The 27,820-nt window shown below is 43.0% G+C and overlaps 1 protein-coding gene across 2 annotated transcripts in view; it reads right to left on the bottom strand.

Annotated features, from left to right (window-relative positions):
- JAG2 (jagged canonical Notch ligand 2) overlaps positions 1-27,505 on the bottom strand; it is a 69,968-nt gene extending 42,463 nt beyond the window's left edge. The window contains exons 1-3 of one of the 2 annotated variants that reach the window (XM_048307688.1): positions 27,125-27,505; positions 26,521-26,844; positions 868-922 (exon numbers count right to left, since the gene is read on the bottom strand). In XM_048307688.1, the coding sequence (XP_048163645.1) occupies positions 868-922; positions 26,521-26,844; positions 27,125-27,469 (724 nt within the window). In that variant the 5' untranslated portion in view covers positions 27,470-27,505. The remainder of the gene's footprint in view (positions 1-867; positions 923-26,520; positions 26,845-27,124) is intronic. The other variant, XM_048307689.1, reaches the window with a different exon arrangement.
- Between the last annotated feature and the right edge of the window lie 315 nt (positions 27,506-27,820).

The raw sequence follows: 27,820 nt of genomic DNA, 5'->3' as shown, positions 1-27,820 counted from the left end.
GTGAAGCAGCAGAGCATGGAATTGAGAATTAGAAATGATGATGATTTGGGACATACATAACCTCTTTGCTACCTTAATGTTCAAACACTTACCTTCCTCTACATTGATCCCAACCAAAATTAATAGTCCATCAATAACCACAATGCAAATCTGAGGTTCATTTTTTTTCTTGTAGCCAGAGGCATCAATTATTTTAAGACATATTTGTAAACCATGTACAAAGAGTAGGTTCAAGCTGGAGTCCTCCTTTGGCAGCATTATGGCAACCAGCACCTTGATATGATTTTCAAGTATTTATACAATAATCTTGCTTTCACTTCAGATAAATAACCCTGCTTTGACACGGAGTATTGGCATTTACAGACTGAAAATGCAAGGTAAGTTCCAGTACTTGAGAGGGATCATACCATGATTTAGAACACTTTCACCAAGAACATGAAGCACAGTTCCCTTATGGGGGGCAAGAATATTTACTTGTTCACCTGATCATGGAAACTATTGCACAGCATGGTCACAGGCAGACTGAGGAGAATTTGAAGTGCAACTCTACAGATTAGCTTCCTTTTTTTTTTAAAAAAAAAAAAGGGCCTACCATGATTTGTAAACATTTTTAGAGCTAATTATCAGAAGCCATGTGTTAATTACACCCCTCATTTACAATTGTACCTTCTTTTTCCTATATAGCAATAATTTTTCCCAGTTCCTCACTAATTTGGATTTGTACATGCCCTTTACTCAACAACAGGTTTGCCTAGAGCTGATTTGGAGGGATGGCTGATTGCAAATTGAGAAGGGGGAAAACTGTATCCTGCTGCACACATACAGCACAGAATAAGCACAAGCTCCAAGCTTTACATAAATACTCACCAGCTTTCGTATCATTATCCCAATCCCACGCTTCTAATATTAATGTGAACGATCTCTGAAAAAAAACCAAGACACCAATTAGACAGTAATAAAAAACTGTTATAACCAGACAAACTGATTTGAAATAAGCAGATTTTACTGCTACAAGAAAGCCAACTGGAAGCAGTTGAAAATTTCATTTCTCTGTTGTCGTGTGAAAGCCCTTGAAGGCATCTTCTCAAAAGCATGAAATATAACAGCATTAAAAATTGTGGGACAAGCCATGCTAACAGTAAAACAAAAACATTCCACACACACACATTGAGGACTGAATTATTATTACTCTCCTCCCACTGCATCTAATTCTCAGCTTTGCTTAGCCACAGAAATCCTTTTCAGAAGCAGTCCTAAAAGGTTTAAATGAAATGAGGTTCTGAACCTTGGGAAACAGCTGGGATATCTAAGACTTAAACAAATGAACCACCTCCCCTAGAAAGGAATGAGAGCCATCCTTTAGGGAGCACATGAAAGAAAAGTCTATACCAGATCTGTTTTACAGAAAAACATATTTAAAGAAGAAACAGTTCACCCTGCATCTATCAAAAATTTAGACTTCTGACTCATGGAAGGCTAGCATGAAAAATAGACCTACAAAACACACAGCAGAAACAATTATTACAGTAAGCACACCTGGTACTGTACTTTCCCCTGAGGAGAGAAAAAAACCCCATGATTTCAGACAGTTTTAAAACTATTTAGAAAAAAAACATGAAGGCTTTACTTCACTAAACCAAGGCTGCAGGCATTTCACTTGGTTTATGATCGAATATGTAGGACAGATGTTGATATTCAAATACTGAACTTATATAGAAAAAAGTTACCTTATGCATACAGGTAATTCTTAACTGTTTTGAGTTTAACAAGAATAGCTGTCCAACCATTTCAGCTTTGATAGCTTCCAACTGCTACAAGCAACATTGAGATCCTCACGTATATTCAAAATCAAGGAAAAACCATCAAGAAGAGAAAAGTTATTGCACCACTATCCTAAAACCCTCCTATAGACATCTTCATGCAGAGCCAAGCCCTAATGTGTGCACAATTCACAGCTTAATGATCTATAAATTCACATGGATAAGGGGACATTCAGCCAAGAAATTGCAAGGACCTTCTTTGGAAGGGAATTACATAAGAACTCAGCCACCTTTCACACAATCATCAGGGCTATTTTACTGTTACATCAAGAGATGTGTGTTTTTATTTTGAGATGGCTCCTATGTGCTTTATACATCCCTCAACTCCACACCAAGGAGGGTTAATCATAACATTGAAACCTCCCCATTTTAGAACAGCAGCAACAATAAGATCAGTGCAGCACCCCAAGCAGAAGGGCTGTTTGAGGTCTTCCATGACTACAGGAGAGTTTGTTCTACCCAGAAATGCACTTGAGTGCTTATTTTCCTATTGCTCAGTTACATTAACATACAAACCACAACTCAGCCTTTGAAACTTTGTACTGTATTCTCAGCTTCAGACATATCCTAGGGAAAATGATTTTACACTACTGAAACAGAAACAGGTTTAGTGGTGACTATTTAGATTGGACTCAAGAAAGAAAGGGAAAAGGGAGCTCAGCAGTGACCATACTGGACAGAGGCATACTTGAGCTCGTACAGCCCTTGGGAATGGACAACTGAGAGAGATCAGCTGAGAAAGCAAAGGCCTCTGCCTCTGAGGTGTGACAGCACAGCTCACAACTCCACCCAATTTTTGAAGACAAATATTAGTGGAGCATTTTAGTAGCTTTGCCCTCCAACTCCCTGCACTCCCCCACCCCCAGCCTCAGCACTTAGGGAAGCAGGATAGGATTCTACTGTACTCTGAAAACACTACCTGCAACCCCTCTTCCTAACTGCTACCTCACCCACACATTCAATAGTTGAGAAAATAAGTTCTATATAGTACTGCCCTACTGGCAACTGCATGTCTCCTTATTTTGCATCAAAATTATGAACTAATCTAGGCAGAACTCTGCAAATCAGCGAAAGGTCCAAAGTTATCCACATCTTCCACTTTTAACGACTTACCTTCTAACATATCCCTTAGTTTTCCTATGTTCCATTGATTTCTACTAGAAGTATAGACCAGTGCTCAAGTGCTTCCAGATGCTCATTTACTTATCTTATGTAAGTGCTGGTCCTTCCTATTGCAAATTGGCTGTTGCACCTGACCGCCCATAAAAGTCAGAAAAAAAACTGAGCTAGACTTGCAGTCTTAGGAAACAGACCAGTCATCTATGCTTTCCCATAACACCATTTGAAAGCAGATTTTTATCCTTGCCCAGGATGCTAAGGAATTTCCGTAGGTAAAGAGAGTTCCATGCAACACACTGTTCCAGCATGATCATGCTGGACAGTGTCAGTGGGGATGCTCTACTCATTTTAAGATGCTTAAAACAAGAAATCCCACAGCTCTAGGGGTAAATCTCATGGTCTAAGTTGCCATAGTCTCTGGAGCAGAAAATATTGCTTTACAATCTTATAAAAACTTAATAGTATATTATTGTAGGAACCTAGAGTGCCGAGAATATTTCTCTGCCTGTTTTTAAGGGTTCTTACCCCCCTGAACAACACTGTTTTAACCTCCAACCTTGGAAAAAATTACCAATGATCAGACAGGAACTAGAAAATACAGTGGTGTGAATTAGGTGGTAGACTACTCTGTAAGATTGTCACAGGGTAAAAAATGTAGAGGTTTTGGGCTTCTCTTTGTAGTAAATAGATAGGAGTAAAAAGTATCAAAATGGAGGATTGTTGTTCTCTAAACCTTCTTCTCCTTCTTCTACTACTCCATGTTCTGCAGTAAAAGTAGTTTGGAATGACTGGATAGAGAATTCCGCAGTTCCTGCCCATGTTACTGAATAATTGGTAGGAAAGGGAAAATAATATACATTTATAGTAACTATTGGTTAAATTATCTTTAAAAGACTGTGTAAATCTTGGTAATTAGAGACTTCACTGCTTTCTGTGCTCTATGCTGTACCTGGGTCTCGCTAGTGGCTCTGTTCCTCTGATAAGGCTTAATAAACAATTATCAAGCAGCACTGAAACTCAAGGAAAAGTCTCGGTTTATCTTTGAAACTCCTTGCAAGGACTTCTAGAAAATTCTCTCCCATCAGGAGGGACTTGATTTATGGCACGGTTCAGTGTCACATTATGAGCAACTATGACTCTGGTGCAGAGCTGCTCCTCCAAAATTTGGAGGAGCCCACACAGCTCGTGCTGCCTCCTCGTGGCTTTGCAAGCTCCAGGTCTGGTTTCCAGCATTTGCTTTTACCATCCTCCCACTGGTCACCACCAAGAACCACAAGCCCACCCACAACAAGTTTAAAGAACCTACACAGCAAAGACAAGACACAGACTTTTAAATCCTTCCACTTCCCTGTGTCTACTGTTACGGCACTTGGCTGCTGACACATGAAGAAGCACTTGGAGGGTAACCTTTTAGAAAGGCTTGCAGTCACACTTGCAGGAGATTAGAGATGTTAATCAAATGGCATTACACAGTATTGATAGACAAATGTGTATTTACTGGACCATCAATATCATCTGTGACAGATCTCAGTTGTGCAACTTCCTGGTCTCTACTGAGTTACACAGCCACCCTTCAAATACCCCAACAGACACAGCAAGAATGCAACCATAAAACTGATTTTTATGGCTATTTTACCTCTAGACAAGGTACCAACCCAGCTTGTCACCCTTCCTCATCTCCAGCTGGTCAATAACTTCAAAGAGGAATTCCTCCCTGTGGTAGTGCAATGCATCATCGTACTACAGCTATACACCTCAAAAGAGAAAACTGGTTCTTAACCCACTCGTTCAAAAAAACCAGTTTTGCCCACTACCACATGCATCAAGTCTTGCACTAGATCTGCTTATGTTTCTTTGAATTTTGCACTTCACTTTAAAACGACAGCTGAAAACTTACAAAAAAAAGCGTCTGTGTTACTAAATATGTTCATAGTATGCTGCATTGAGAGCTTCCCAGTTATGGCTCAATTATCAGAAACACGTTTTACTACCAAAATGATTTATTAGTGGAAATTTTAACATCCATATGGCTCACCCTGAGAGTAACCTTACCCAATAACCAGAGTAAGAACTAAACTTCAATAACACTAATGGATATAAATTTTTAAGGATATTTTCAGCTTTGTAATGGCCATACTTATTTTATGAAAGCATCTGCACTCCTCTACAGAAAGTCTAACACAGACTACCCAGGACATACTAACACCAACTGAGAGTAACTCATCTATAGCAGAGACATTGACAGCAGACATCTTTCTTAAACTGTGCTTACAGAAAACAGCAACAGAACCTGCATTAATTTAGCTCTTGTCCAGAACCTAAGGACTACCCATACAGCAAATCTTTAACCCCCTCACATCATCCAGCAGTGTCTTGGCTCTTTGATGTATCTTTAATACTAACAGACTCACTTAAAAGTTATTTAAGAACATGTTCTCCACAGAGACTGTTGATGCACGTTCAAGTTCATGCATAAATCTAACAAAAAACGCTACACAAGTATCCTAAGAATGCCCCAAAATCTTGAGCCTTATGCAGAATACACACATCACCACACCTGCTTCTTTAACCTGCACACAACTCTTGCTGCAGGCTGATAGAACAGCAGGACATGCATATTCCAGTCTGTTCTGATACATACAAAAAGCTGTGTGAAGTAGAATCTATTGTTCATTTCAACCAATACTAGCAAAATATTTAGAAAATATTTTTAAAGTGACCACAGCACACATTGGAGGGGGAGGGGATGGGGGTGAGCACCAGTACTGAAAAAGAGACTCGATTCTACTGATTTTGGTGTCTAGGTTTATCTTCTGGAAAGAATTAAACACACGAACAACAGGATTTGTGCTCATCAAGCCAGAACTCAGAAGATGTTAAAGGCTACAAGTCAGAAGAGTATCAGCACACTTCTGCAGAAGAGCACAGCTTATGCAAGAGCCACTTCGTAGGAGTTAACTAAACAGATATGCCAAGTAGCTTGGAAAGATACAAATTAAGTCTGTTTATCCTGGTGATGCTGCCTCAGTTGTGTTTTTTTTCTCAGGACTGGTGTTGACACAAGCAACTTCAAAGCATTATTCCACTGTTTACACTAAACAAAACACTCCCCATACTATCCCAGCGACCTCCTTTCTGGGGAGGGGGGAAACAAGACCTGTAATATTGGTTTGGCACTGTCTTTTCATGACCTATTACTATTACCTTGATATCTGCAAATCAACATTCAAGAGGTAGGATTTGTTTTTTTTTTGGCAAACCAGTCATGTCAGACTTTTCATCCCAAGAAAGATGAACAATCTGATGACAACACTTTCAGTCAGGTATAGAACTTAGATTCTCCAACCAACAGTCTGAAAAATGCAAAAGGTGAAGGTTGAGCTGAAATCAATACTTGAAGTTTTCTGCATCAATAACATTCTGTGGTGACTTTTATGTTAACAGACAAAAAAATTATTAATTTCACATGAATAAAAGGACTGAGTGGATTTTCTACAGGGAAAAATGTTTTAAGAACCAGCTATGAAGTATTAAAAAAGTGTGGCTCCTAAACAAATCCCAAGCCCATCTTATCTTCCTGTTCCACAGTCACACAGTAAATGCAGGGTCTCATCACCAGGAAATACTGTTTCTTTTCAAACCTCAATCAAGCACAGGCAACATTTGTACTCAAACATTTCAACTGTCCAAACACTGGATAGCATATCACTAGTCTCACTGCAGGTTAATTTCTGCAACTTCTGGAACAAGCCACCACCAATATTTTTTGCAGCCAAGTCCACTAAGTCTTGATCAGCACAGTCAATTCTCATACTTGCTTTCCTAAGGAACTTTGAGTCAAGTGAGGCAAGCTCAGGTCTGGGGGGCTTGCCCCCCCTTTTTTTGTTTCAGCACCTCTCCCCTCCCCCAGGCAGCCTGCTTGCCATGGAAAAAGCTGACTTCAAGGCAAGCATATTCCATTTCCTTCCCCAGGAACTCTGCAGTGAGTTCATACAACTTCCTCATGAATAACCCAGAGGTGGAAAGTGAATAAGGAAGAAATGAAGAAAGATTCTGAGAAGATCCAGGACTCATTGTCAATACAGGCTTAAGCACAGACAGTCTGAAGGTTTATCTTTTAGAAACAGACTTTATAAAGTCATAATAGGGACCTTTACTGAAGGAATAAATCATCCCCATTTGGGGGGAACATGGGGGTTTGGGGACAGGGTAAGGGGCTTTTTTTGAAACTTGAAGGATATTTCAGCCACTTGCATGCAAGGAGCTTGTCTGCTGAATTCAGAGACCATCCACCATGCAAATCATAAAGATGCCCATCCTCCAAATCCCCATTTTTCATTTAAGGAGCAAGCACAGTGAGTCCTAAACAAAAGCCTTCCCTTTGTAAACCAGGGCCAAACAGTCCCATTTTGCTAGGAGTGGAAGGCTGGGTTGGAGCCTTGCAAACATCAGCAGCAGATAGCAGAAAGCAGTTGAGCAAGCTGAAGCTTTCTATTTGAGAGCAATTACTGCAGTTATACTCCTCTTGGCCCAGTCACAAAAGCAGGATGATGTTTACAAACTCTGGAGCCTTAATGTTGTGTGAGGGGAACTCTTTATGAATTAGCCCCACCTGACAATCTTTAGGAAGTCTGCAAAACCAGGGAGGGGTGAGAGGGGCTATTTTTTGCCATGGTTAACAGACAACAGGCTGATATCTCCACCTACATGAGTCTTAACACTCATTCCACTCCTCCACCAAACTAAGCAAAACCTAAGCTGGAGAGGTGTGTATGTGTGTGCATATGGGGGTGGCAGAGGGAAATCTAGACTATTAAGATCATTTCATTGCAAAAAGAGCACAAATAAAAACAACAGGTGAATAGGAGTCAGTCCTGGAGTTAGTGTATCAAATTTAACACCCAGGTAGAGACTCACTTCAGGCAAAGAAAATTACCCATCAACTAGGTGGAAGAATCCTACCAACCAGCTGCATGCATCTGAAAGATAAAACAGCTTGAAGAAGGAACTCAAAGGGGTATCACAACACCTATTTGGCAGTGCCTAGTGTTTTATGAAATGGGAGCAGTATGCTTCACTCCAGGGTGATCAAACTACCAGGATCCTGACATACCTTACCAGAGGATACATTTGTACTAAGATCTTCAGGTGAGAGTTTGAAGATAATCTGATCCTCCTGCGACAGCAGAATGCAGCAGGAGTTTCTCAGTGTGAAGGGGTCTTTATATATCATGGAACAGCAAACATTTCAGCTGTGGAGTTCTTAAAATCATCTCAAGTCACACACTAGCTTTAGCTAATGCCTGTAGAAACAGTGACCCATTTTCACAAAAGGCCTAAATGCCTTGACAGACTAGAGCTCCTCAAGGCAGGACGTTAACAGAGTCACCTCAGACCACATAAAAGCAAAGTGAGAGCCCTCTGGAGATCCATCTATATATGAGAAGCTAAACCATGGGAATAAAGACTCCACAAGCTTCTTGTAACTTAGCACCCTAGACAGACACTCAAAAGCAAATCTCAGCCAAGTCAACCTTGTGACAAATGGCAAGTCAGAGATGAGGCATTTGGTTCAGCACTGGCCCTGACCTCTGATAGCACCTGTCAGCCAGCTGCTGCACCAGGGCAGCAGCATCCCTGAGGAAAAAGGAAACAGGCACCCCAGTAACAGTTTTCACAGCACCAGGAGCAAGCCATTAGCTTCTCATTTAGAAAACCTGCAGGAGATGTGACCAGGCAGCAGTCAGGTGAGGATTTCATCCGAAGAAGAGCTCATCTGCTGGCTGCTCTCAGCTCCTAGAAGAGCCCCTCCCTATTCTAAAGCAGCGCCTTTCACCATTACCCACATAGCAGTAATGCTAGTCCAAGGGAGCAGAAGTAATGCTTGCCTCTGCTTTTTTTAGCTGTCTGCTATTCATCCCCACCCCATCCATCCCCCTTCCCCTGATTCCAGCATGTACACATCTCTGCTGTGTTAAGAGCAGATTAAGTTCCAACCATGAAGTCCGAGCTGCCAACTGTGGCCACTTAAATTTGAGCAAACACCATAGGATTGACTTCCAAATCATCTGTTTTCCATATACTTTCAGAACCAAGCAAAAAAAGCATCAGTGAAAATTCAGCTACTCAGGACTCCCATGATAACTTGCCTTTCTTGAGATTTTTCCAGCAAGAATATCAATGTTTAATACCAATCCATGCTATAAGCTGTCAGTTTTCTTGAAATACTTCTATTTTACTGCAAATGCCTTCTGTTTATGCCATTTCTACGCAGATCCTCTGTGACACAAGTCTCAACAAAAGTATTGGCTTATAGAACTAATCAGTACATCAAGGAGGAAAGAGATTATTTTTTTCCCAACTGAATAAGTTTAATGCTTATGAAAAAATAATCAATTTCATCCTAGATAAATGACCAGTAACTTTATTGTTGTTACTAGAACAATGACATTATAGATGGTCTTTTAACAACTCCTTATTCTTTTCTCTTTCCATGGTATCTTTCAGAATTCTTTGTACCAACTGTCATAATAAGGATTACAGTGTTGCAAATCTCATTTTAACTTCCAACCTTGTTGAATGTAAACTAATTTTCATAGAGCACTTCATAACCCTGGGTTAATGACACCTGTGACCTTGTTCTTCTGCGCAAATCTGTATTGATAAGCAAGGTTTCACTAAATACATCTTTTGACTTGCCAGTTCCATAACTAACTACTCCTTCAATCCACCTAAGCCATCTAGCTTTTCCTAGCTAAGCGAGTTCCCTTCACAAACTCAACACAAGTTCTGTGATCACAGTAAGAGATCTGCCTCCCACTCTCATCCATGTCTTGACTACTTAATATTCAGAAGTCTGTTGTAAAGAGCACCCTGGATAGGAAAAGCAGTTAAAGAAAAACAAAAATCTTCCAGGAGGCGGGCTGCAGAAATCAAAGGTCCACAGAAATGCAAGAAGGAAGAACAAAGAATCAAGTTATTTCCATCAGAGAAATGAAAAAGTTGGCCAAAACTCCTCAGTCTGGAAAAGACACAACAGGAGTGTGTGACAGAAGCCTAAATGCTTCAAAAAGCCCTGGGGATGGGTCAGGAGTAGATAATCTGTTTCCATGGTCTTGGCAAGAACTAAAAAGTAAGAAAATAAGCTAACAGGAGTCACAGCCAGGAGAAATGAGAGAGAGAAGACTGCATTTTAGGCAGAACACTACATAGGTGGCCCCAGGGAAAAGTAGTTTTAAGAGTTTTGTGGGTCCTGGGGCAAACTGGCACAAATACTTCAGAGAGACTATTTCTGGAGGCTCCCAGGCTGAAGACAAAGCTTGGGACAATGACAAGCAGTTTTCTATATTCTTGCCATTAACCTCCAGTGAACATTTGTTCACATTCTCTGAACTCCAGTTCCAGCACAGGTGTGGTTCTGAAGCAAGTATTTCACTTTTTCTGATGGCTGACATTAAAACAACAAAGTGCTAGAATAAATAACACAATTACACTATGGAATCTTGCACACCTGCCTGAGTCATTACCATCTATCCCACGAATACGAAAATTGTGACCAAGGAATGTCTGAGGAAGAAAAGGAAGCCAGGAGAAACAAAGCAGTTCTAAATCAGATTTATAATTATATCTCCTCTTTGAAAACCATGACAGAAGACGACATAATTGAAAAATCTAATCAAGATTCTCCTTTCTGCAATACTGAAGTGTCGCATGAAATAGGACAAATGCAGAAATCACCAACCCATGCATTCTATTCAGTCAGGTACCTGTTGCCGTAAATGCAACAAATGCTGTTCAGATAAAAAAGGCAAGCTGAGCTAAAGCTACTAACTGGGAGATCTTATTATTTAGAATAAAGGTTTAGAGGACCGTAGGCTTCTGAAACTTCCCCTGAGGAAAAGTTAATCCAGACAGTCTTTTAATAGTGATTAAGTCAGGTGACACAAAGCAGAACATACTGTCATTCAAAGCAAGACAACAGAAATGCTCAAATACAGCAAGCACTTATTTCACTAGAGGAAGATTGACAAGTGTCAAGTGAAATACAAAGCTTAATGATTTCACAGCAATTTTTCACACAAAAATTCATCAGCACATTTGTGACAAAAATCCTGGTTTAACTATAAGAAAACCAGTACTTGTTTTGGGGAAGACTGGTAAACCAAGGTTTACACAGGAAAATAACTGAAATAATTTCACAATTCATCTCCAAACTTTAGCTGTTCTATTTACACTAGCCAAAACCAACCCCTACTGGCTTCTATGGGGCACAGAAGAAGGCTGGTGCTATTCCTAATTAACCTTCCTCCACCAAGAAAGTGATTCTGCACCGTCTACGTGTGTCACTGAGCCAAGTGTCACACCAGCCAGACATGTCATTGCATACCAGCTGAAGAGCAAGCAAGAAATTAAAATCTGGGCCTCTCAGCCACTCAGGAACCAGTCTAAGGAACAAAACAGCTTTCAAAACATCATCTTTGCTCTCCAGGGAGAATTAGGGGAGGAACAGAATAGGAAAGGCGAAGATTAGGTTAGCATGACTGGCACAGAAGCTGTGAAGGCAAGAGCATCTGTGACAGTCTGAAAATAACAGCTAAAAAAACGTTAGAACTTAAAAGCTGAAAGGCAATAAAAAGCAAAAACCAGTCACAGACTTGCTGTTGCTTGAACCACCCAAAATGCAGCACTACTCTCCATAAAACACATCTTGAAATAATGTAAGGAATCCTCATCATTACACAAGATCCCAGACACAAACTACTGGAAGAATCAGTCTCTTCAGAGCAAACCAGGTTAATTATCTAGATTTCCAAAAGATGCTTCTAGATACTCTACACGGATCCCTAGAGTACTCCTGATAAGTGGAAACAGTAGATATATCCTTTTAGCCATTTGGGTCTGCCTCAATATCTGTGTGCCTGACAGTTGCTACAGGCTCAGCCCAGGCCTCAGATGATACAGATTCAGAATTTGAGCAGAGATCAAAATCCTTAGTGACCTCAGGAAACACATTTTAGACCAAAATAAACAGGAGTAGAGAAGCAGGAATTAAGACATCACAGGCCTTCTGGAGCCATACCTATATAGAGGTAAACCTACTGCTGGTAATCTTTCTCATTTGTACTTTTTCACACTCTCCAGTAAGGAAAAAAATGCCTTTAAAGTTTTGGTCAGTATGCACGTAAGACCTCCTGCAGGTCTCTAACAAGTCATGGGAAAAGACTTGCAGAATCTCAATACTATTTGACAACTCTGTGAAACTGCTTTTCTTCCAGGTAAAGGAAGCCCAGCTCACCAATCCTATTCCAATCTGCAACAAAGAACATGGCAGAAGAATCTTGGAGATGATCCTCGGATCTGCTGGGCAGAGGCCTGACATCCCATAAAAAGCTTGAGGCATGTGGCCTCAAAAAAGGACAGCTTGTCCCAGCAGCCTGAGCACAGCAATGCTCTGTTCACACATTACCACTGTGAAAGAAAAACTGACACCATAAAGAAGGATGACATGTACACAAAGTAAAATCCACCTGAAAACAGTCTTAAACCACCCTGCTCATCACTTTGCTTTGTTTCAAGTAGCTGGTCAGAGCTAATGGTGAGCACAGAATACAAAAGGGTTACAGAAGAACCATTAGTCATCCTTTCTACAGGCACAGCTCCCCTCTGCTAATTTACCCAAGCTATCTACATACACTAAACCTTTATGTACTCTGATTAAAAGTTAACAAATATTTGGGTATCCTTTGATATGGCTGTTACTGTGCCTGTCCCAGTGAGGTTTCTCGAAAGCATATTGAAATATAAAATAGGATCAGCAAGCTTTCCTTCTACACCTTAGAAGAAATTAGATAGTAGAGAAGCCAGCCAATTACCAACACTATTTTAAGTATAACAGCTACCATCCAAAGCAATAGGATTTGGTATGGAACACTACAACCATACAAAAGGAAGAGAAAACCTCCTAGTAGTCTACCTGATAATTGCCAAACAGCTATCAGTTTGTATTCTCACTCTCAAACAGGAGAGCCTAGTTAACATCCCCCAGTTACATTTCCCTTTTTGAGAGTCCTAGAGCAAAAGCAGCAGAAAGGAAAATGAAATTAACCCCACGTGCATCAATCCTGAAAATGCGCTTGAACCTTAAATAACAGCCTTCCATCCTATTCAGGGAGAACACAAGGTGTTGATTTTTGAAATTAGAAATCGATATTGAATCAGAAATTACATACTAGGAAACAGAGTAGCAATGCCAGTAGATGTTTCTTTGCTAGTATCCGGTTTTAGTGGACCAAAAAAATCAGAATCCACTGTTTTAGATAGAGGATCATAGGATTAAGTGTCAACAGACATTTTGCCTGATCATTTCGTTAAAGGAAATAAACCAGCTACATCTTCAGATACTTTCATGACTTCACAGTTAATAAGCTCCAGTCCTCTCCCCCACAGCTGGAGCTGGCAGTAAGAGTATCCAGAGATCCACCCAATTAATCCAATAGCAAAGAACAGAAGAAAATATTGATGAAATTAGAGAATAGAGAGAAAAGACGTTTAGATAGACATGTACAAGTACCATACCAGGCAGACAGTTGTGGACCATCTGAACATCACTCTATTAGATTTAAGTGGAAGCTCTCAGCCTTGCTACCACCTTTGAACTGTTTTAGACAAACTTGATATTAACCAAGTATCCATGTCTTACTCTTTTCCTAAAGTTTTGGAAGAAGTCCAAGATAAATTAAGCCCATTATACACACACTTTCTTGTTGCATTAATGAAAGTGTAGCTAGATTGTCTCTTTTGAAGTGTATGTAACAACCATGAAGACCCATTAACGGTTAGTGCAAGGCTTGTTTTATGCTAATATTTAGAATTCAAAGATGGACTAGTAATTAATACTGCTCTTCCCCTCCCCTCTGCACTCCATGTGGCATGGATATTAGTGTCCTCTGGGCACTTGGAGCCATGCATCATTATAATTTCAACTTGAAGTCAAGAGGGAATTAAACTAACTATGTAATAACATACTTTAATTATTGTTCTGAACACAGAACACCTGCATGCACTCTCTTTTGTATTGGAAATATGCATACTAAGAAGTTAAGCAAATTTATAAAAAACCAGATATGCCCCCAAGTTCTATGTATGCAAAGTCCCCAGGAATAGGGAATAGTGTTTTAATCTTAAACCCTTTAAATAATGTTAGTTGTTGATAGCACTGCAATCTTTCCCTTTGTTTTTGAAAAAGCAAAGGCCTACAAAACCAATTCCAGCTAATGAGCCCTAGATGTCTTGCCTTAGGAAGAGGAGAGGCCCACACTCAACCACTGCTCCTAAGGGAGCAGAGATTGTGGCAATGTTTTTCTAAGTCCTCTTCAATTCCCTCATCAGTCCTACCCAACTGAGTCACCCCTAGAGCTCCTTGGGCAGCAGCAGCCACAGCTGAAAGGGGACATGAAGCCAAGACTCCACTGGCCCACAGTGATGGCAGCAGCTGACAGACTGAACCCTCATGCAGCTCTAAACAAGATCCATCATTTTCCTCCCATGGCTTTGGTTCTGAGCACAGGTATCACCACGGGCCTTTTCAACATTAAGAAACACAAATGTTTCTATTTTATTGCTACATGAGTCACACAACAGTTTCAGTCAATCTGAACATCGCATTTCCACAAGAGACTTCTCAAACAGAATGTAAACCTGTTCATGGCTAGTAACAGAAGTGTCATTAATCCAAAAGAAAGGGATAACACACCTAAACTGTCCTTCATTTCAGCCCCAAGCGAAACACTAGCTCAGTTTTCAAATTCTGCACATGCTAAAGAGGTTGACAGGGAAGCAAGCAGAAATAAAACACCTTATTTTAGTTCTCTGTAAATTTACAGGAATCAGTTGAACAAAAAAATAAGAGTCGCCACTCAGAGTAGGTGCAAGTTCTTTCATGTAGATCAACACATGCAAGGAACTTGAATAAAGGATTAAACAGGGATTGTGCACACAGTTAAATATACATGGTAGAGCCAGAGTTTAGCTGTGAAAAAGCTACGTTTATAAACGCATTCCTGAAACAAGTGCTTCTATCATATTCCAGGAGCAGGACTGAATCTTCTGAACAGTGGCTACAGTAAATCTTTATCACATGTTTGCAGCACCAGCCACTACACTGGACTTAATTACTATTAAAAATTAATTGCTTACAGTGCAAAGAAACACAGCATAAAACAGCATATGTAGGCCACAATTCCAAGCTATCTACTTGAATATATGACAACCAAGACATGATCAATCCCACCATAACAAAGCAGCATCAGAACTTCAATATCCAACCATATCTTTCAGATTCATGTAAACTGGAGGGGATCTGATATAGCTTCATATTATTACAAATCAGACAAAGCCCACAGATGAGCACACCTTAGCAAGGAGAGCTTTGTAACAAGGGTAGCAAAGTACATGAAACAGCCTTTGAAAGTAAGCACATTCCCTATAAATTTACTCTAAGCATGTAAATTAAGAATGCTTCTCTATTTTTTCCCTTCTCCTCCCACTGCCATGGATCTGGAAGCTATGACAGGGAGATGATGTCAGCAAGTCTTCAAATTTATTTCATTGTTGACCCCTAGTTATTCCTCTGGTGGGTAACAATGTTACAGCTTTCCTCATCAGGATGAGTATCAATGGAGAACAGAACAAAGCCATGGAAAGTAGGCCAACATTAAAAAAAGCCAGAGAGTAATTTTGTTAGTCCAAAGCTGGAGTCATAACTCAAGAGTACGTCCTAGTGACCACTTTACAGTTTCAGCACTTCATCTGCCACCAACTCCCTGCTGTTCTGAATTCTCCAGATTCCTTGGCAAGCTGAAGATTCACAGAGTACCAAATCTTGAAAATCCATCCTAATGACTTAGGGACAAACAAATTATCACTGATAGCAAGCTTATTATTTTTATTTAAGCCAAGCTTATTTTGTTTACCTTATATTTGCAGTGATCTGGGAGTAGATATGAGCAGCTTGACAAGCTCTGGTGACATGCAGCAGTTTGCACTTCTGCCTGAGCCCTGTGACAATTAACGTTCTGACAGCCCTCAGTCTAAGTCCAGGACACACAGTGTTAGATAAAGGGAACCTGAATTCTGGAAATTAACCTCTGAAGAATTGCCACCAGCTGGGTTTGGGCAACCACTTTACCTTCACCTCTTCCAGAACAAGAGATGTGTGGTTTATAGCTTGGTAGTCACAACCCTGAAGTTATCACAGCTGAACAGCAAACATCAGAAGGCACTGCAGGAGTACTAAATATTTGACAACCTACACCTTACATGTTTGTGCAAGTCTAAGCACTTCATTTACCCTACTTCCCTCCCTTCCTCACTTTCTGATAGGAGAAAGCACCAATACGTGTAGATGAATCATGGAAAAAATACTCTATTCTACAAAGGTATCCAACAGCCAAACACAACACTAAAATATTCTGGGCCTACATATAAACGTATGATTTAAACAACAGTTTATAACCAACACAGGGGTGCTATCAGGTCATTGTGGCGTGCAAAAACCAGTCATTACTGAGGGGCAGCACATGGATATACCTGCCCTTCACAGTCCAAGTAAGCACGGTCTGACTTTTAGACTTTGCTGATTACATGTAGCCAGTTACAGTAAAAATTCCATGTTGTGACACAAGGAAAATCATGTCACTGTACCATAAGTCAGACCTACTAAAACCACCTTTCTTAATGGTGTAAGAGAAAGGAACAGTAACTGAAACCATTAAGCAGTAGCACAGGTTACCAGACCAGTGCTGTTAAAATTTTTCTCAGTCAATAGGAAGAACACTAAATAGAACCAAAAATTGCACATCCTAAAAAACTTCTACTTCAGTAGATTAACTGAAGATCAATAATTAAGCTCTTTAAATATTTCTCAACTTAACTGCTTAAAGCACGTGTCAATCAAGTCTTCCAAGTATGAAGAAGTTCCCTAATTAGATCTTAAGTTCTCCAGCTAGAATCTAGGACCTATTACACTAAAAGTGTAGATTCTGTCTTAAAGTAGACTGTTGACCTTTACAATGCTATAAACAGAATCATACATATTCAGAAAAAAAAAAAAGGAAAAAGGAAATAACTCTATTTGATGTTTTAGTTAACTGTTAGCTCATACAAAAATTCTCTCCAATTTGCATGAAGGGGTAAGGAAAGCTAGCTCTACCCAAAAGCAAGCATTTTTCTACCTACCATAGGATATTGCATCAGTATTAGTATTTACTACTCAGTAAGAGTCTGAAAACGTAAAATTTATCCAGTGTGAATGTTATATGCTTGAAGTTATTCAAGCTGGTATGTTCATAGTAGTAGAAAGCACTGGAGAGACTAGAGACACAGTGAACTCTGTGGAACTAGAAGAGGCACTGCAAGAATAATTTAAATGTCACAATAATCAAATAGTAACATACTAAACAAAGCCCACCAGAGCACATCCTGCTGGGAGCAAGATATATATAATCAGGACTTCCAAGACCAAAGCAGGATGTAAACAGATTGCAGTTTGTGTACTAATACTCCAGCCTTATCTCAGATTTAAAAAAATAAACCAAATAAAAAAAACCAAAAAACAAAAAACCAACAACAACAAAAAAACCAACAAAAAAACCCAAGCAAGTTCAGAGAATGAGTACCAGTGCATCTGTCCAAGGGGCATATAACTGGTTACTCAAGGACTATTAGGCTGTTTCTTAGCAACCTCTGCAAGCTCTAATCAAGTAAGCCTAAGATTCTCATTTAGCCTTGAAATGCCTTGTCCCTTCCATCTAATGTAGCTTTCTATTGAGGAGCAAACAGTCATTGCAACCACAGATAAAATCCAGGCTTACTACATGTTTCAGCTCAGAGTTCTTGTTATCAGAAGATCCTCATGTTAAATATGCTTTTTACACTTTATTTAGCATCTGAAACAGTAATAATAAATATTTAATTTTTCTCCTTTATATACAAATTAAAGGCTAGCTACAACTATAAAGAAAACCCTTGGGAATGGTTTAACAAATGAGAGTAAGGTATAACTAAACTCTTAAACAACATTTTATAACTGTAAATCATTCCCTAAATATAATTACAAGAAAAATGGTCAATATCAAAAGCAGCAGTAGAGATATTTCAGGCAAATAGCAAGCATTTCTCTTAGAGCTGAATGGTATTTAAATCTTTGGTGATGCTGAAATGTGTCTGCTATGTTGCACACATTGGATTTCTAAAATTAACTATCTTCAAGCAAAATCTGGCCATCAAACCAGAAAAAAGAAGGCAAAAGCACTGGAGTAATCAAAAAATAAACTCATCTGTTCACTCCTAGCCTAGCATCATTCCTTGCCCGTAGTATCCATGGGCACATGACAGACTCTGCTGAAGACAGTGCTCAAATCATTTACGTAGAGTATTTTTTCCTGTACAGTAAGCAAAGGCACTAGAGACTGTGGTTAAATCAGGGATGGCCACCCCTCCCTGACTCAAGGTGATCTACACCAGAGCCATCACACTGTTCTCCTCAGCTCTCTCCCTCCCAGCAGGTCTCCCTGGGTGCACACAGGGGAAGGAGCAGCTCTAAGGGAGCCCCACCACCCCACGGGAAGCAGAAGGTCAGCGCTGCCCCACGTGAACGGGCAAAGATGCTCTCAGCTACCCACACTGGTTCATCCCCCAGCCCTGGGAGAAGAGGCAGGGTGGGGGTGGTCAGGCTACACCTCCACCTCCTGCTCCTGTGAGAGCTAAGCAGCTCCAAAGCACTGAATGGACACAGCACACGACTGCCAGCAGTCACCTCTGACCGGAGATTGACCCGTTTTAGACACCCACTAACCAAAGCCAGAGCAGATTTCTAGCAAAAAGCCCATCAAAGGTTTATCACAGCACAGAAGAGGGAGGGAATGGTGGAGTCACTGCCAAGGAACAGTAGCAACTATCCTTCAGGTAGGCAAATGGATAAACATCAAGGAGCCAGATACACTGCCAGGACACCCTTACTCCTCACTCCTTGAAGCAGCCTCTCTGCTTCCGAACTGATGCTCTCCAGCTCCTTCCAGATCAGAGGATTACTGCAGCTAGAACTGGAGAGGAACAAGGGAAAGCAAATGGGTGTGCAGGCAGAAAAGGCAGGGTCACTTTCTAGTCTCTTCACCAGGTTGAGCAGCTCTGAAACAGAGCAGGCAACACAAGCAGGACCCACACAGAGTTGACAAAACACTGGGCTTGTTTTCAGAAGAGCAGGGAGGGAAGCTTTCTGGCACACAATAACCTAAAGCTCCTGCAGATGACTAAGTATACGATATGATCATAGCTGCTTTATGAACTTAGGGTAGTTTTTAAAGTATGTTCATAGCATGTATTTCAGAGCCAACACAAAGCAACACCTAGAGGAAAAACAAGAGGAGGAGTCAGACTACACAAAAAAAGATGAATTCCTCTCATCTCACCTACACGCAGTAACTCGAAGGCATTGCTCGACAGAGGGGCCAGACAGCCACTGGTCCACAGGGGACAATACAAAAGTAATTTTCAAAGCTTAAAATCAAAATCACGATTTACCTTACACATCTGTCTCAAATCTCCTTCTCATACAAGAAAAACTTTGTGGCAAAAATACCTATCAACCCCAAATACACTAAAAATTTACTACATAAGTTTTGGGTTTTTTTACATCCAGAAAATGTAGTTATTTCACATCATTTACTGTTTGACTAAAGCTTAATTTTTTGCAGTTTTTGTGACAAAAAACAGTGAACCCAAATAGCTCTCAAAGCAAGCTGCATTTGCACAAGAAATACAAGCAGTAGCCTCAAACACAGAAGGCAGCTTCCGCCACACAAAGCTCCTCAGCATCTACACTAACACTTGAACCTCACAGGATCACTCAAGCCACCTAAAATACAGTGGGAACACAGCCTAATTAGCCCAAATATCAGAAGTCTGATATAACACAACCAATTATAGTTTTACCCCAACTACATCCAAGATAATCCTGATTGTTTAAGGTTAAAGCTACAAGTGGTCATGTCTCCAGCAAACCTTTCCTATGCAGATTTTTAAACTGAGAAAATAGCATTTGGAACATCTTTAAACAGCCCAGGGACAGTGCTACAAAGACACCACTGCACTGCAGTGAATCAAACATGCTCTGCTTCTCCAGCTCACATCCTCTCGTGTAAGAGTAATCCTGACTACTTTAATACCTATTCCATTTTCAGTCAAAGATTTAATGCCCACACCAGCTGTGTGGCTAAGAGTGTAGCATTTCATAGATAGGCTGGCTGGAGCACCTTCTGGAATAAAGATTAGAAAGCTGACAAAAGGTGTACAAGCACACTCTCAGCGGCTGGGAGATGAGGGACTTCATCTGCAAGTTTTGACTTCAGCCTCAGTGTTTCCAATAAATAAGCACATGTTTATTTAAGGAAGCTTTCAAGGAGTATAAATAGAAGTGTTCTTTACTATCTGACCATCTCTGTGACATTCAAAAAACTCCCAGAACTTTATACCTTAAAGTTTAAATAGTTAGCAGAATACTGTCCTTTGAGGCATATTTATTTCAAAGAATAAGAAATTCTAGATTTAGTGACATGAATGCATGAAAGATTAAGAGTGCAAAGAGCACTTCTGCTTAAAATTAGAAGACAGATTTCCTATAGTTACATGAAACTTAAGTCTTTAGACTTTCTATTCTGGGCAAGCTGCAAATAGTTGCTGGCACACACAGCACGCCAATAATAAATCCCTTTTTCAAAGAGTGGTTCTGAAGTGGTCACCATTAAGGCCTTGGTTCTTTTTTAGAGGTGACACCTGCAGCTGCTATTGAAATCAACTGGAGTTGTCACTACCCAGCATTGCTGAAGTCACTTTCTAAAACATCACCCCATTTTCTTCTTTTAAGAAAGAGCAAAACAAAACCTGAAAACTACCCTTTGCGTTTGTGTCACTTGAGAGCAAAGAGACATAACTTTTATAATAAACCATTTCCTCAACCTTTTTTTTCTGATCAAAAAGGCTGCAAGACAAATACAGTACTGAGCAGGTGAAAACAAATTCCATAATCTACCTCCCCAAAACTGAGGAAACATGGATCCATGTTTTCTACTTCACAGTGTATTTGTCCATGAATTGGACAATAAGAAATATTTTGGCATGGCAGCTCCACAGGAGTCCTAGAGTCTGCTGACAAGCCCATCAGGCAGAGGTAGTAAGCATGCACCAAGTTCAGGTGGGGGAAAAAAATAGTCAAGTATAGTCAGCCAAGCCTTCCACCTGGGGAAAAAAGGCTACTGGTAAATAAGACATTAAACATTTATTAGATCATCAATATGCAGCTATCAACTACATTATTTTTTCCATGCTGATTTCCTGTGCTAATGAGGTGTGATGCATGTACATTATGGTCCATCACTACCAGATGAATTTTACATTCTGGCATAAGGTCTTGCTCTCACTTCTTATTCCTTGCTTGGAACTGTGCTTTTGCAAGCACTTTCCTTGAGAAGGAGTTTCAATGGAGCAAAGAACAACTAATTACAGGTAAAGCTTGCTGTGTCTCCCTTGAGGTTTCATTTGTCAAATTGTAATCTTTTTCACGAGAAAAACCATACCTACTGTTCCTCTAGTACAGCCATGCACAAGTACCTTTTCCAGTGCTAAATGCCCTAATTTTAACCTGCCTAATTTAAGCATATCTCTCCCGATGGGGTGTCATCCAAGATGACAGGATGCATGTTTACTCTATCAGGGAGCAGAGAGTAATCTAATCCAGGATATTTTCATTACAAAGCCTCAAGATCCTGATCAGAGAGCAGTGATGGCTGTGTTGAGACAGGAGGTAGACCAACTGTGGATCTATCAGCCAAACAAAAATAGACAAGAGCATTTCCTACAGCCAGGCTATCTAGTTCCCTAGAGGCACAAGGATCCCAGATAATAAGCTGGAACAGCAAACGTCTTCCAGGGCCCAACAGCCTTCATTTCTCAAATTAAAAGGACTGGGAGAGCTTGATGCAGAATCCCAAAGTTAAGCAGACATGTGAAAGTGCCAAGCAGAATGCTGTACCCATTAATAAAAGCTGTAAGGTCAAGTATTCCTGCTCAGGATTTGGCAGGGTAGGGGATGGGTTGCTTTCTAAGAAATTTAACATTTACTGCTGTAGCCAAGCTATCCTCTTAACAGCTTTAAATTTTTGATGGTTCACACTCCTATGTATGTTTTAAATCAAAACTGAACCCCTCCAGGCATTTGGATGAGGCTCACGCATGAACTGCGTATGGATGAAACTCACACAGAGCCTGGACATTAAAATTACACACATTTTTTATCTACTTGGACGTTAACACTACTTCAGAAGTTTAGAGAGAGGTGCTACAATCACACTCTAAATAGGAAAAAACCTTAAGGCACCCTTTACCCAAGCAATTTACAAGGGCTGCCTGAACCTCTACCACCTCTCCGTCAGATTGGTTACACAGACTCCTAGCTAAGCACCAAGGAAAGGAGAGGAGAAAATGCTTGTTTCTGCTTCTTATCTCCAAGGCCCTGAACTCTGAAGTTCACCTGGGGAGTTCAGAGCATACCATACCCATGGGTGCACTGCACTGCCTGTCAGTCACACCAGGATCTCAAAAACAGAGGGGCTGAGAGGAGCTAATCATGCATACTGTAATACACGATTTCAACATCCACAACTAGTCAGAACAATTCCTTTATATGACTAATTAACTGAAGTAACGGATGCCATAACCAATATTTACGGTACAGGAAAAACTCTGAATTCCCTGAGGGAAAGAACAGGGTGGAGGGAAAAACCACACACAACTCCATTTCATGCCATCTTACAAAGGAGTACAAGAAATGGTTCCACATAACCCATCCTGCAGAACGACTAACTTTAAAACACCCTCGTCAGACGCAACCTTCAATTAACCCCAAATCTAAAATTCTGCCAATGGCTATTGATAAATATTAATGTGCCAGGTATTTCTGAAGCTTCAGTGTCTGAACAAACAGCTTTGTGCTAGGAAAAAAATAAAAATGCTCAAGACTAACAAGCCAAAACTGTAACTGATCAGAATCAATTCTTCAAAGCTACTTGAATTCTTCTGACTTTTGTTTTAAAGTTGCACATAAATTTTAATTGCATCATTTGTTTGTTAACAATCTCAAAAAAGCATTAAGCTTCAAGTTTTACAGCAGGAGGCAAAGAAAAAAATGTGAGGTAGGTGAGTGAAGAAGACAGCTGTATTGTTCTAGCTGTTCCTCAGCCTCTCCCACTGCCAGATTTCTGTGGATGATGTATCCCAAGGTAGCAATTTTAAGAACTTTCTGGCACTATCCCAAGCTCCCTCTTGAAAATCAGAGATCAGACTAATGATATCAAAAAAAAAAAAAAAAAAAAAAAGAAGACAGGAAATAGGAATAAACTGGATAACTGACACTGTTTCAAACACTGGAAGTTGCTGAACTCTGGTACTGCAGCTTTACAGCAGAGACACTTGTCCAAACTGAAAAATTTTGCCTCATAAAATTAAAAAGGACAATCAGCAAAACAAAACAAATCACTGTCCAAGAAATTACTTGCTTTACAGCTACTGCTAGCTTGGGACACTGTGGTATCACACAGACTTCAAGAACACCCTCCCCACCCCCCCCCAAGCAATTTATACATTACTACATTAGTCTTTAAGTGAGGAAGTTATCATTCAGATGAGGTTCACCAAGAAGTCTGCATATACTCATGCTGGTTTTCATTACTGTGAGGCTTAAAAATTCAAGCTAGAACTACTGAAATAAACCCTTTGCTCACTGCCAACACCAAAGCAAATTTGTTTCCTAAGTGAAGGACAAAATTTCCAATTTTCTTTACTCTTGCTCCTTCCCATGATATTAAAGAAACAGTAACTTCATTACTGTTGTACAGCAAAAATAAAAGTCATATGAAAAGACTATGTCCATATTGTTGTTTCTCGTTTGCAAACTCGAATAGAGAAAGAACACTATTTGAGAATAATTTTGAAATTACCCCAGGGAGTTGAAACATAACCCAGGAACTCAATCTACTTCAGAAACCCCTTGTGATAAACTAGCACTACAATTAAGCTTCTCCTTGCAAAGTCTACCCAGCTTTTGCACAGCTCCAACAAAGATGCCACGTTCCCCATCAACAGACTGAACACACAGAGTTCAAGACCTAACTGCAACATACAGGAGGGGCTTCTTTCCAAAGGTGCATCCACAGACTGTTTTAAGTAAAGCTACTCCACAGCTTATTTTTAGAAACCAGGGTGGGCTGGGAGAGTATTCAGTAAAGCATCCAAAAATCAGCTAACCACCCACTAGACTGCAGTGGCACTGTTTAAATAAAATTACAGCCTGCTTTGCAACAACTGCAGGAAAAAATGGTGGGGAAAAAAAATACCCCAAGTATTTCAATTCCCTTAAAATGCTGGAGGCAATGGTACAAGAAACAGCAGCAGACAGGGCAGTGTGGGCTGGGGACACTGCATTAGTTCACCTGCAAGAGGCAGGTCAAACAGGCCTTACTTAGGACTGGGTGAGTGCAGAACAACAATATCCGGCAGCTGCAAGGTAAGAATGTGCTTATTCCAACAGAGAAAAATTCAAAGAAGGCTGGGCTTAGGGACCTGCAGCGCAAGGATTATCAAACTCTCCTCGTGTTTCAAGTAGCAATACTAGAAACTGGCAAAATAAAAGTGTGAGTTAAGTTACCTTTACTTCCTCATGGAGATAACATATAAAGTTTGAGGTGCTAATGTTACTGAAATCTCCTACTGAAGAGTTTACAATTTCATCAAGTCTGTATTAAATGGCCAATAAAGAGAAGAAAGAATCTGAATTTTCTCTTTGATCTTATAACTTAAGAACACAGTTCTAAATACCCTGGGTTTATGGTATCGACTATACCCGTTAACAGGAACATTTCCAAGTTCAAGAGGGCACAGAACCAAAAGCCATCAAAACACCCCAACCCAGCAACCAGAACTTAAGTGCCTCTGCACGGAAAAATGTATCTGTTGTACCTTTTTTATTTTTAAACGTTTAACTGCAGCAAACTCAGTCCTTAATTTGAGGGGCATGAACATCAGCTTGGAGGGTCCCTGGTAGCAGAGAAAGTTAAATGATTTATGTAGACTGGCTTCTTTTAGCTTGAAATGCAAATAAAGCATTTTTGTCCCTGCCCATTCCTAGCAGGCATTCTTCAAGTAACTGAGACCCCTTGAGCTACAGCCTGAGAGGTCAGCAAGGGCCATTTCATCTGTTGGTCACCAGGTGCCAAATGCAATCCGCAGGTACCCAGGCTTCCGATACACATCTCCCCACCGAGCCGGGGCACTGCACCATCCCCATTCCTCAACACCTCGCAGCTTGGCAGCTTCCACCCCGTGGCCCACTTGGAAGGGCTGAGGGCAACAGCTGTAAAACTCCCTGCAGGATCCTACCTGCCTGCAGCCGGGCAGGGAGCCCAGCCTCCCTTCCCTCCCTCCCACCGCTCCCCAGCGCCGGGCACTGTCCACGTCCAGCACCCCCAAAAGCAGGAGGAAACATTCAGTCTCCAAGGACAAGCACTTGCACTGGCCTGCAGCCCCCGCTGATGCCCCATCCCTGGAAGTGTTCCAAGCCAGGATGGATGGGGCTCTGAGCAGCCGGGGCCAGTGGAAGGCGTCCCTGCGCACAGCAGCGGGGCTGGAACGAGATGGTCTTTAAGGTCCCTTCCAACCCAGACCGTTCTGTGTGCGGCGCACAAGGCGGCGGGGACTGAGGCAACACCGCGCTGCGGGGGCGAGCCACTGCAGCCCCCGAGACGCGGAGCGGAGGGCACAGCGGGCGCGGCCGCGGGTCCCGCACGCACCGACACACAAAACGCCGGCACGCAGCCGGGGTGCGCGGGGTCAAGGCCGGGGCTCGGGGCCGGTGGAGGGGTCAGCTCCGGCTCCATCCCCGGCGGTGCGGGACGCGGGGCGGGTCCGGGAGCGGCGGGAGCGCGCGCCCGGCCCAGGTGCGGGGGCCCCGCCCCGCGCAGGTGTTGGGACCCCCCGGCGCGCGCGCCCCGCCCCGCCCCCGCCCTGCGCGAGCCGCGGCACGCGCCCCGGCCCGCGCGCTGCGCCCGCCGCCAGCGCCCCCTGCCGGGGGCAGCCCCGCGCCGCGGCCGCGCCGTCGGGCTCCGCTGCGCGGGCGGGGAGAGAGAGAGAGAGAGAGAGAGAGAGAAAAGGGTGTTCTCCCCGTTATTGTGATTTTCCTGCTTTCAGCCTCTCGCGGTCCGGCCACTGCCGGCCGCGGCCCCTCACCCAGCCAGCCTGCAGCCGGCTCCCGCAGGACCCACCGCCTGCGGTGGCTCCCGCCGCGCAGCCGCCTCCGCTCCCCGCGCCGCCGGCCGTGCCCCGCAGCCCCGGGAAGCGGCGGCCGCGCCCAAGGCAGCGCCCCGGCAGCTGGCCCCGCTCAATAACGGGGAAGCGGGAGCAGCACCGACGGGAGCGGGCGCGGGGGGGAACAGCACACAAAAAAAGGGTGATAACGAGAGCGCGATTAACAACCTACCGGCCACGCGAACTGGAAGGGAATAACAATCCTGCCCGTCTCGGGGGTTCTGCCTTGGTGGGAGTATTTGTTGCTGTTTAAATAGAAAATATTTCCACCGAGAACGGGGGTAGATCCGAATCCGTAGTTGCAGGGTCCGACCGGGGTGATCTTGGCCTGATATTCCTTGAGGCAGACTTTCACGTAAGTGTCGCACTCGTCCCGGGAGCAGTCCAGGTTCTCGGGGCTTTTCGTGCCATCGCAGCATTCCCCATTGAACAACTCGCCGTTTACATTCCGCACCGAGTTAAGCTGCAGCTCGAAATAGCCCGTGGACCGGGACACCTAAAAATAAAAACCGAAGGGGAGACAACCTCGTTACTACCGCGGCCGGGGGCAGCGCGGGGCTGCGGGTCCCCGGCTCCCCACGACAACTTTCGCCGACTGCGGGTTTAACCCCGCCGCGGCAATATATATCGCGTACATATTCATACACATATGTACAGAGTGTTATAGCTACAAATACGAACAAGAAACGAGCAAGGTGCAAAGGAAGCGGGGAGAAGGGAAAAGGCAGCCGCGGCGCCCCGCGGCCGGAGCGCAGCCCCCCGCGCCCCGTCCCTACCTGCACGCAGGAGGCGAGGAGCAGCGCCAGGCCGAGCGCGGCGGCGCGGGGGGCCCGGCTCGGCCGGCCGGCGCCCCGCATGCCTCCTGCTCCCACTGCTGCTCCGCGCCGCCGCCTCAGAGGAGCCCGCCGAGCCCACCGGCCACGGACCGGCGGCCGCTCGCGGCATGGGCGGTGGGGGAGCCGCCCGCAGCGCGCCGGGGGGCGCAGGGCATGGGCTGCCGGCGGGGCCGCCCGAAGCGCTCCGCCGCCGCTCCCCTCCCGCGGGCTCCGCTCGCCCTCTGTGCGCCTCGGCTCCGCGGACACCCAACAAGTAGGTGCCGGAGTGACAGCTTCATTACCCATTCGCCGCCGCGGCCGCCGCCTTCATATTAATGAGGGGGACGGCCCGGCCCCGCGGCCGGCGGGTGGGGCCAGCGCCGCTCCCGCCGCGGCTCTTAAAGGGCGGCGGGCGGCTCTCGCTCCGCCCTGCCCGCAGCGGGGTCTGCCAGCCCCAGGTGGTGGAGGGGGATGAGAGATGCGGGACTCCCGCAGGCGCGGAGGAGTGCGGGTGGGGGACACGCACCCGTGTATTGATATGTGTGGGGTAGACACCCAACCCGCGGTGTCGGAGGAATAGCCACGGGATGTGTGCGGAGGAGGAGGGTGTAGGGTGCACCTCTGCTTGCGAGGGAGCAGGGGGTGTGTGCGCCCACG

Source organism: Corvus hawaiiensis, chromosome 6, assembly GCF_020740725.1.
Source record: "Corvus hawaiiensis isolate bCorHaw1 chromosome 6, bCorHaw1.pri.cur, whole genome shotgun sequence".
Taxonomy (NCBI): domain Eukaryota; kingdom Metazoa; phylum Chordata; class Aves; order Passeriformes; family Corvidae; genus Corvus; species Corvus hawaiiensis.
This window is presented reverse-complemented; position numbering and strand designations above follow the sequence as displayed.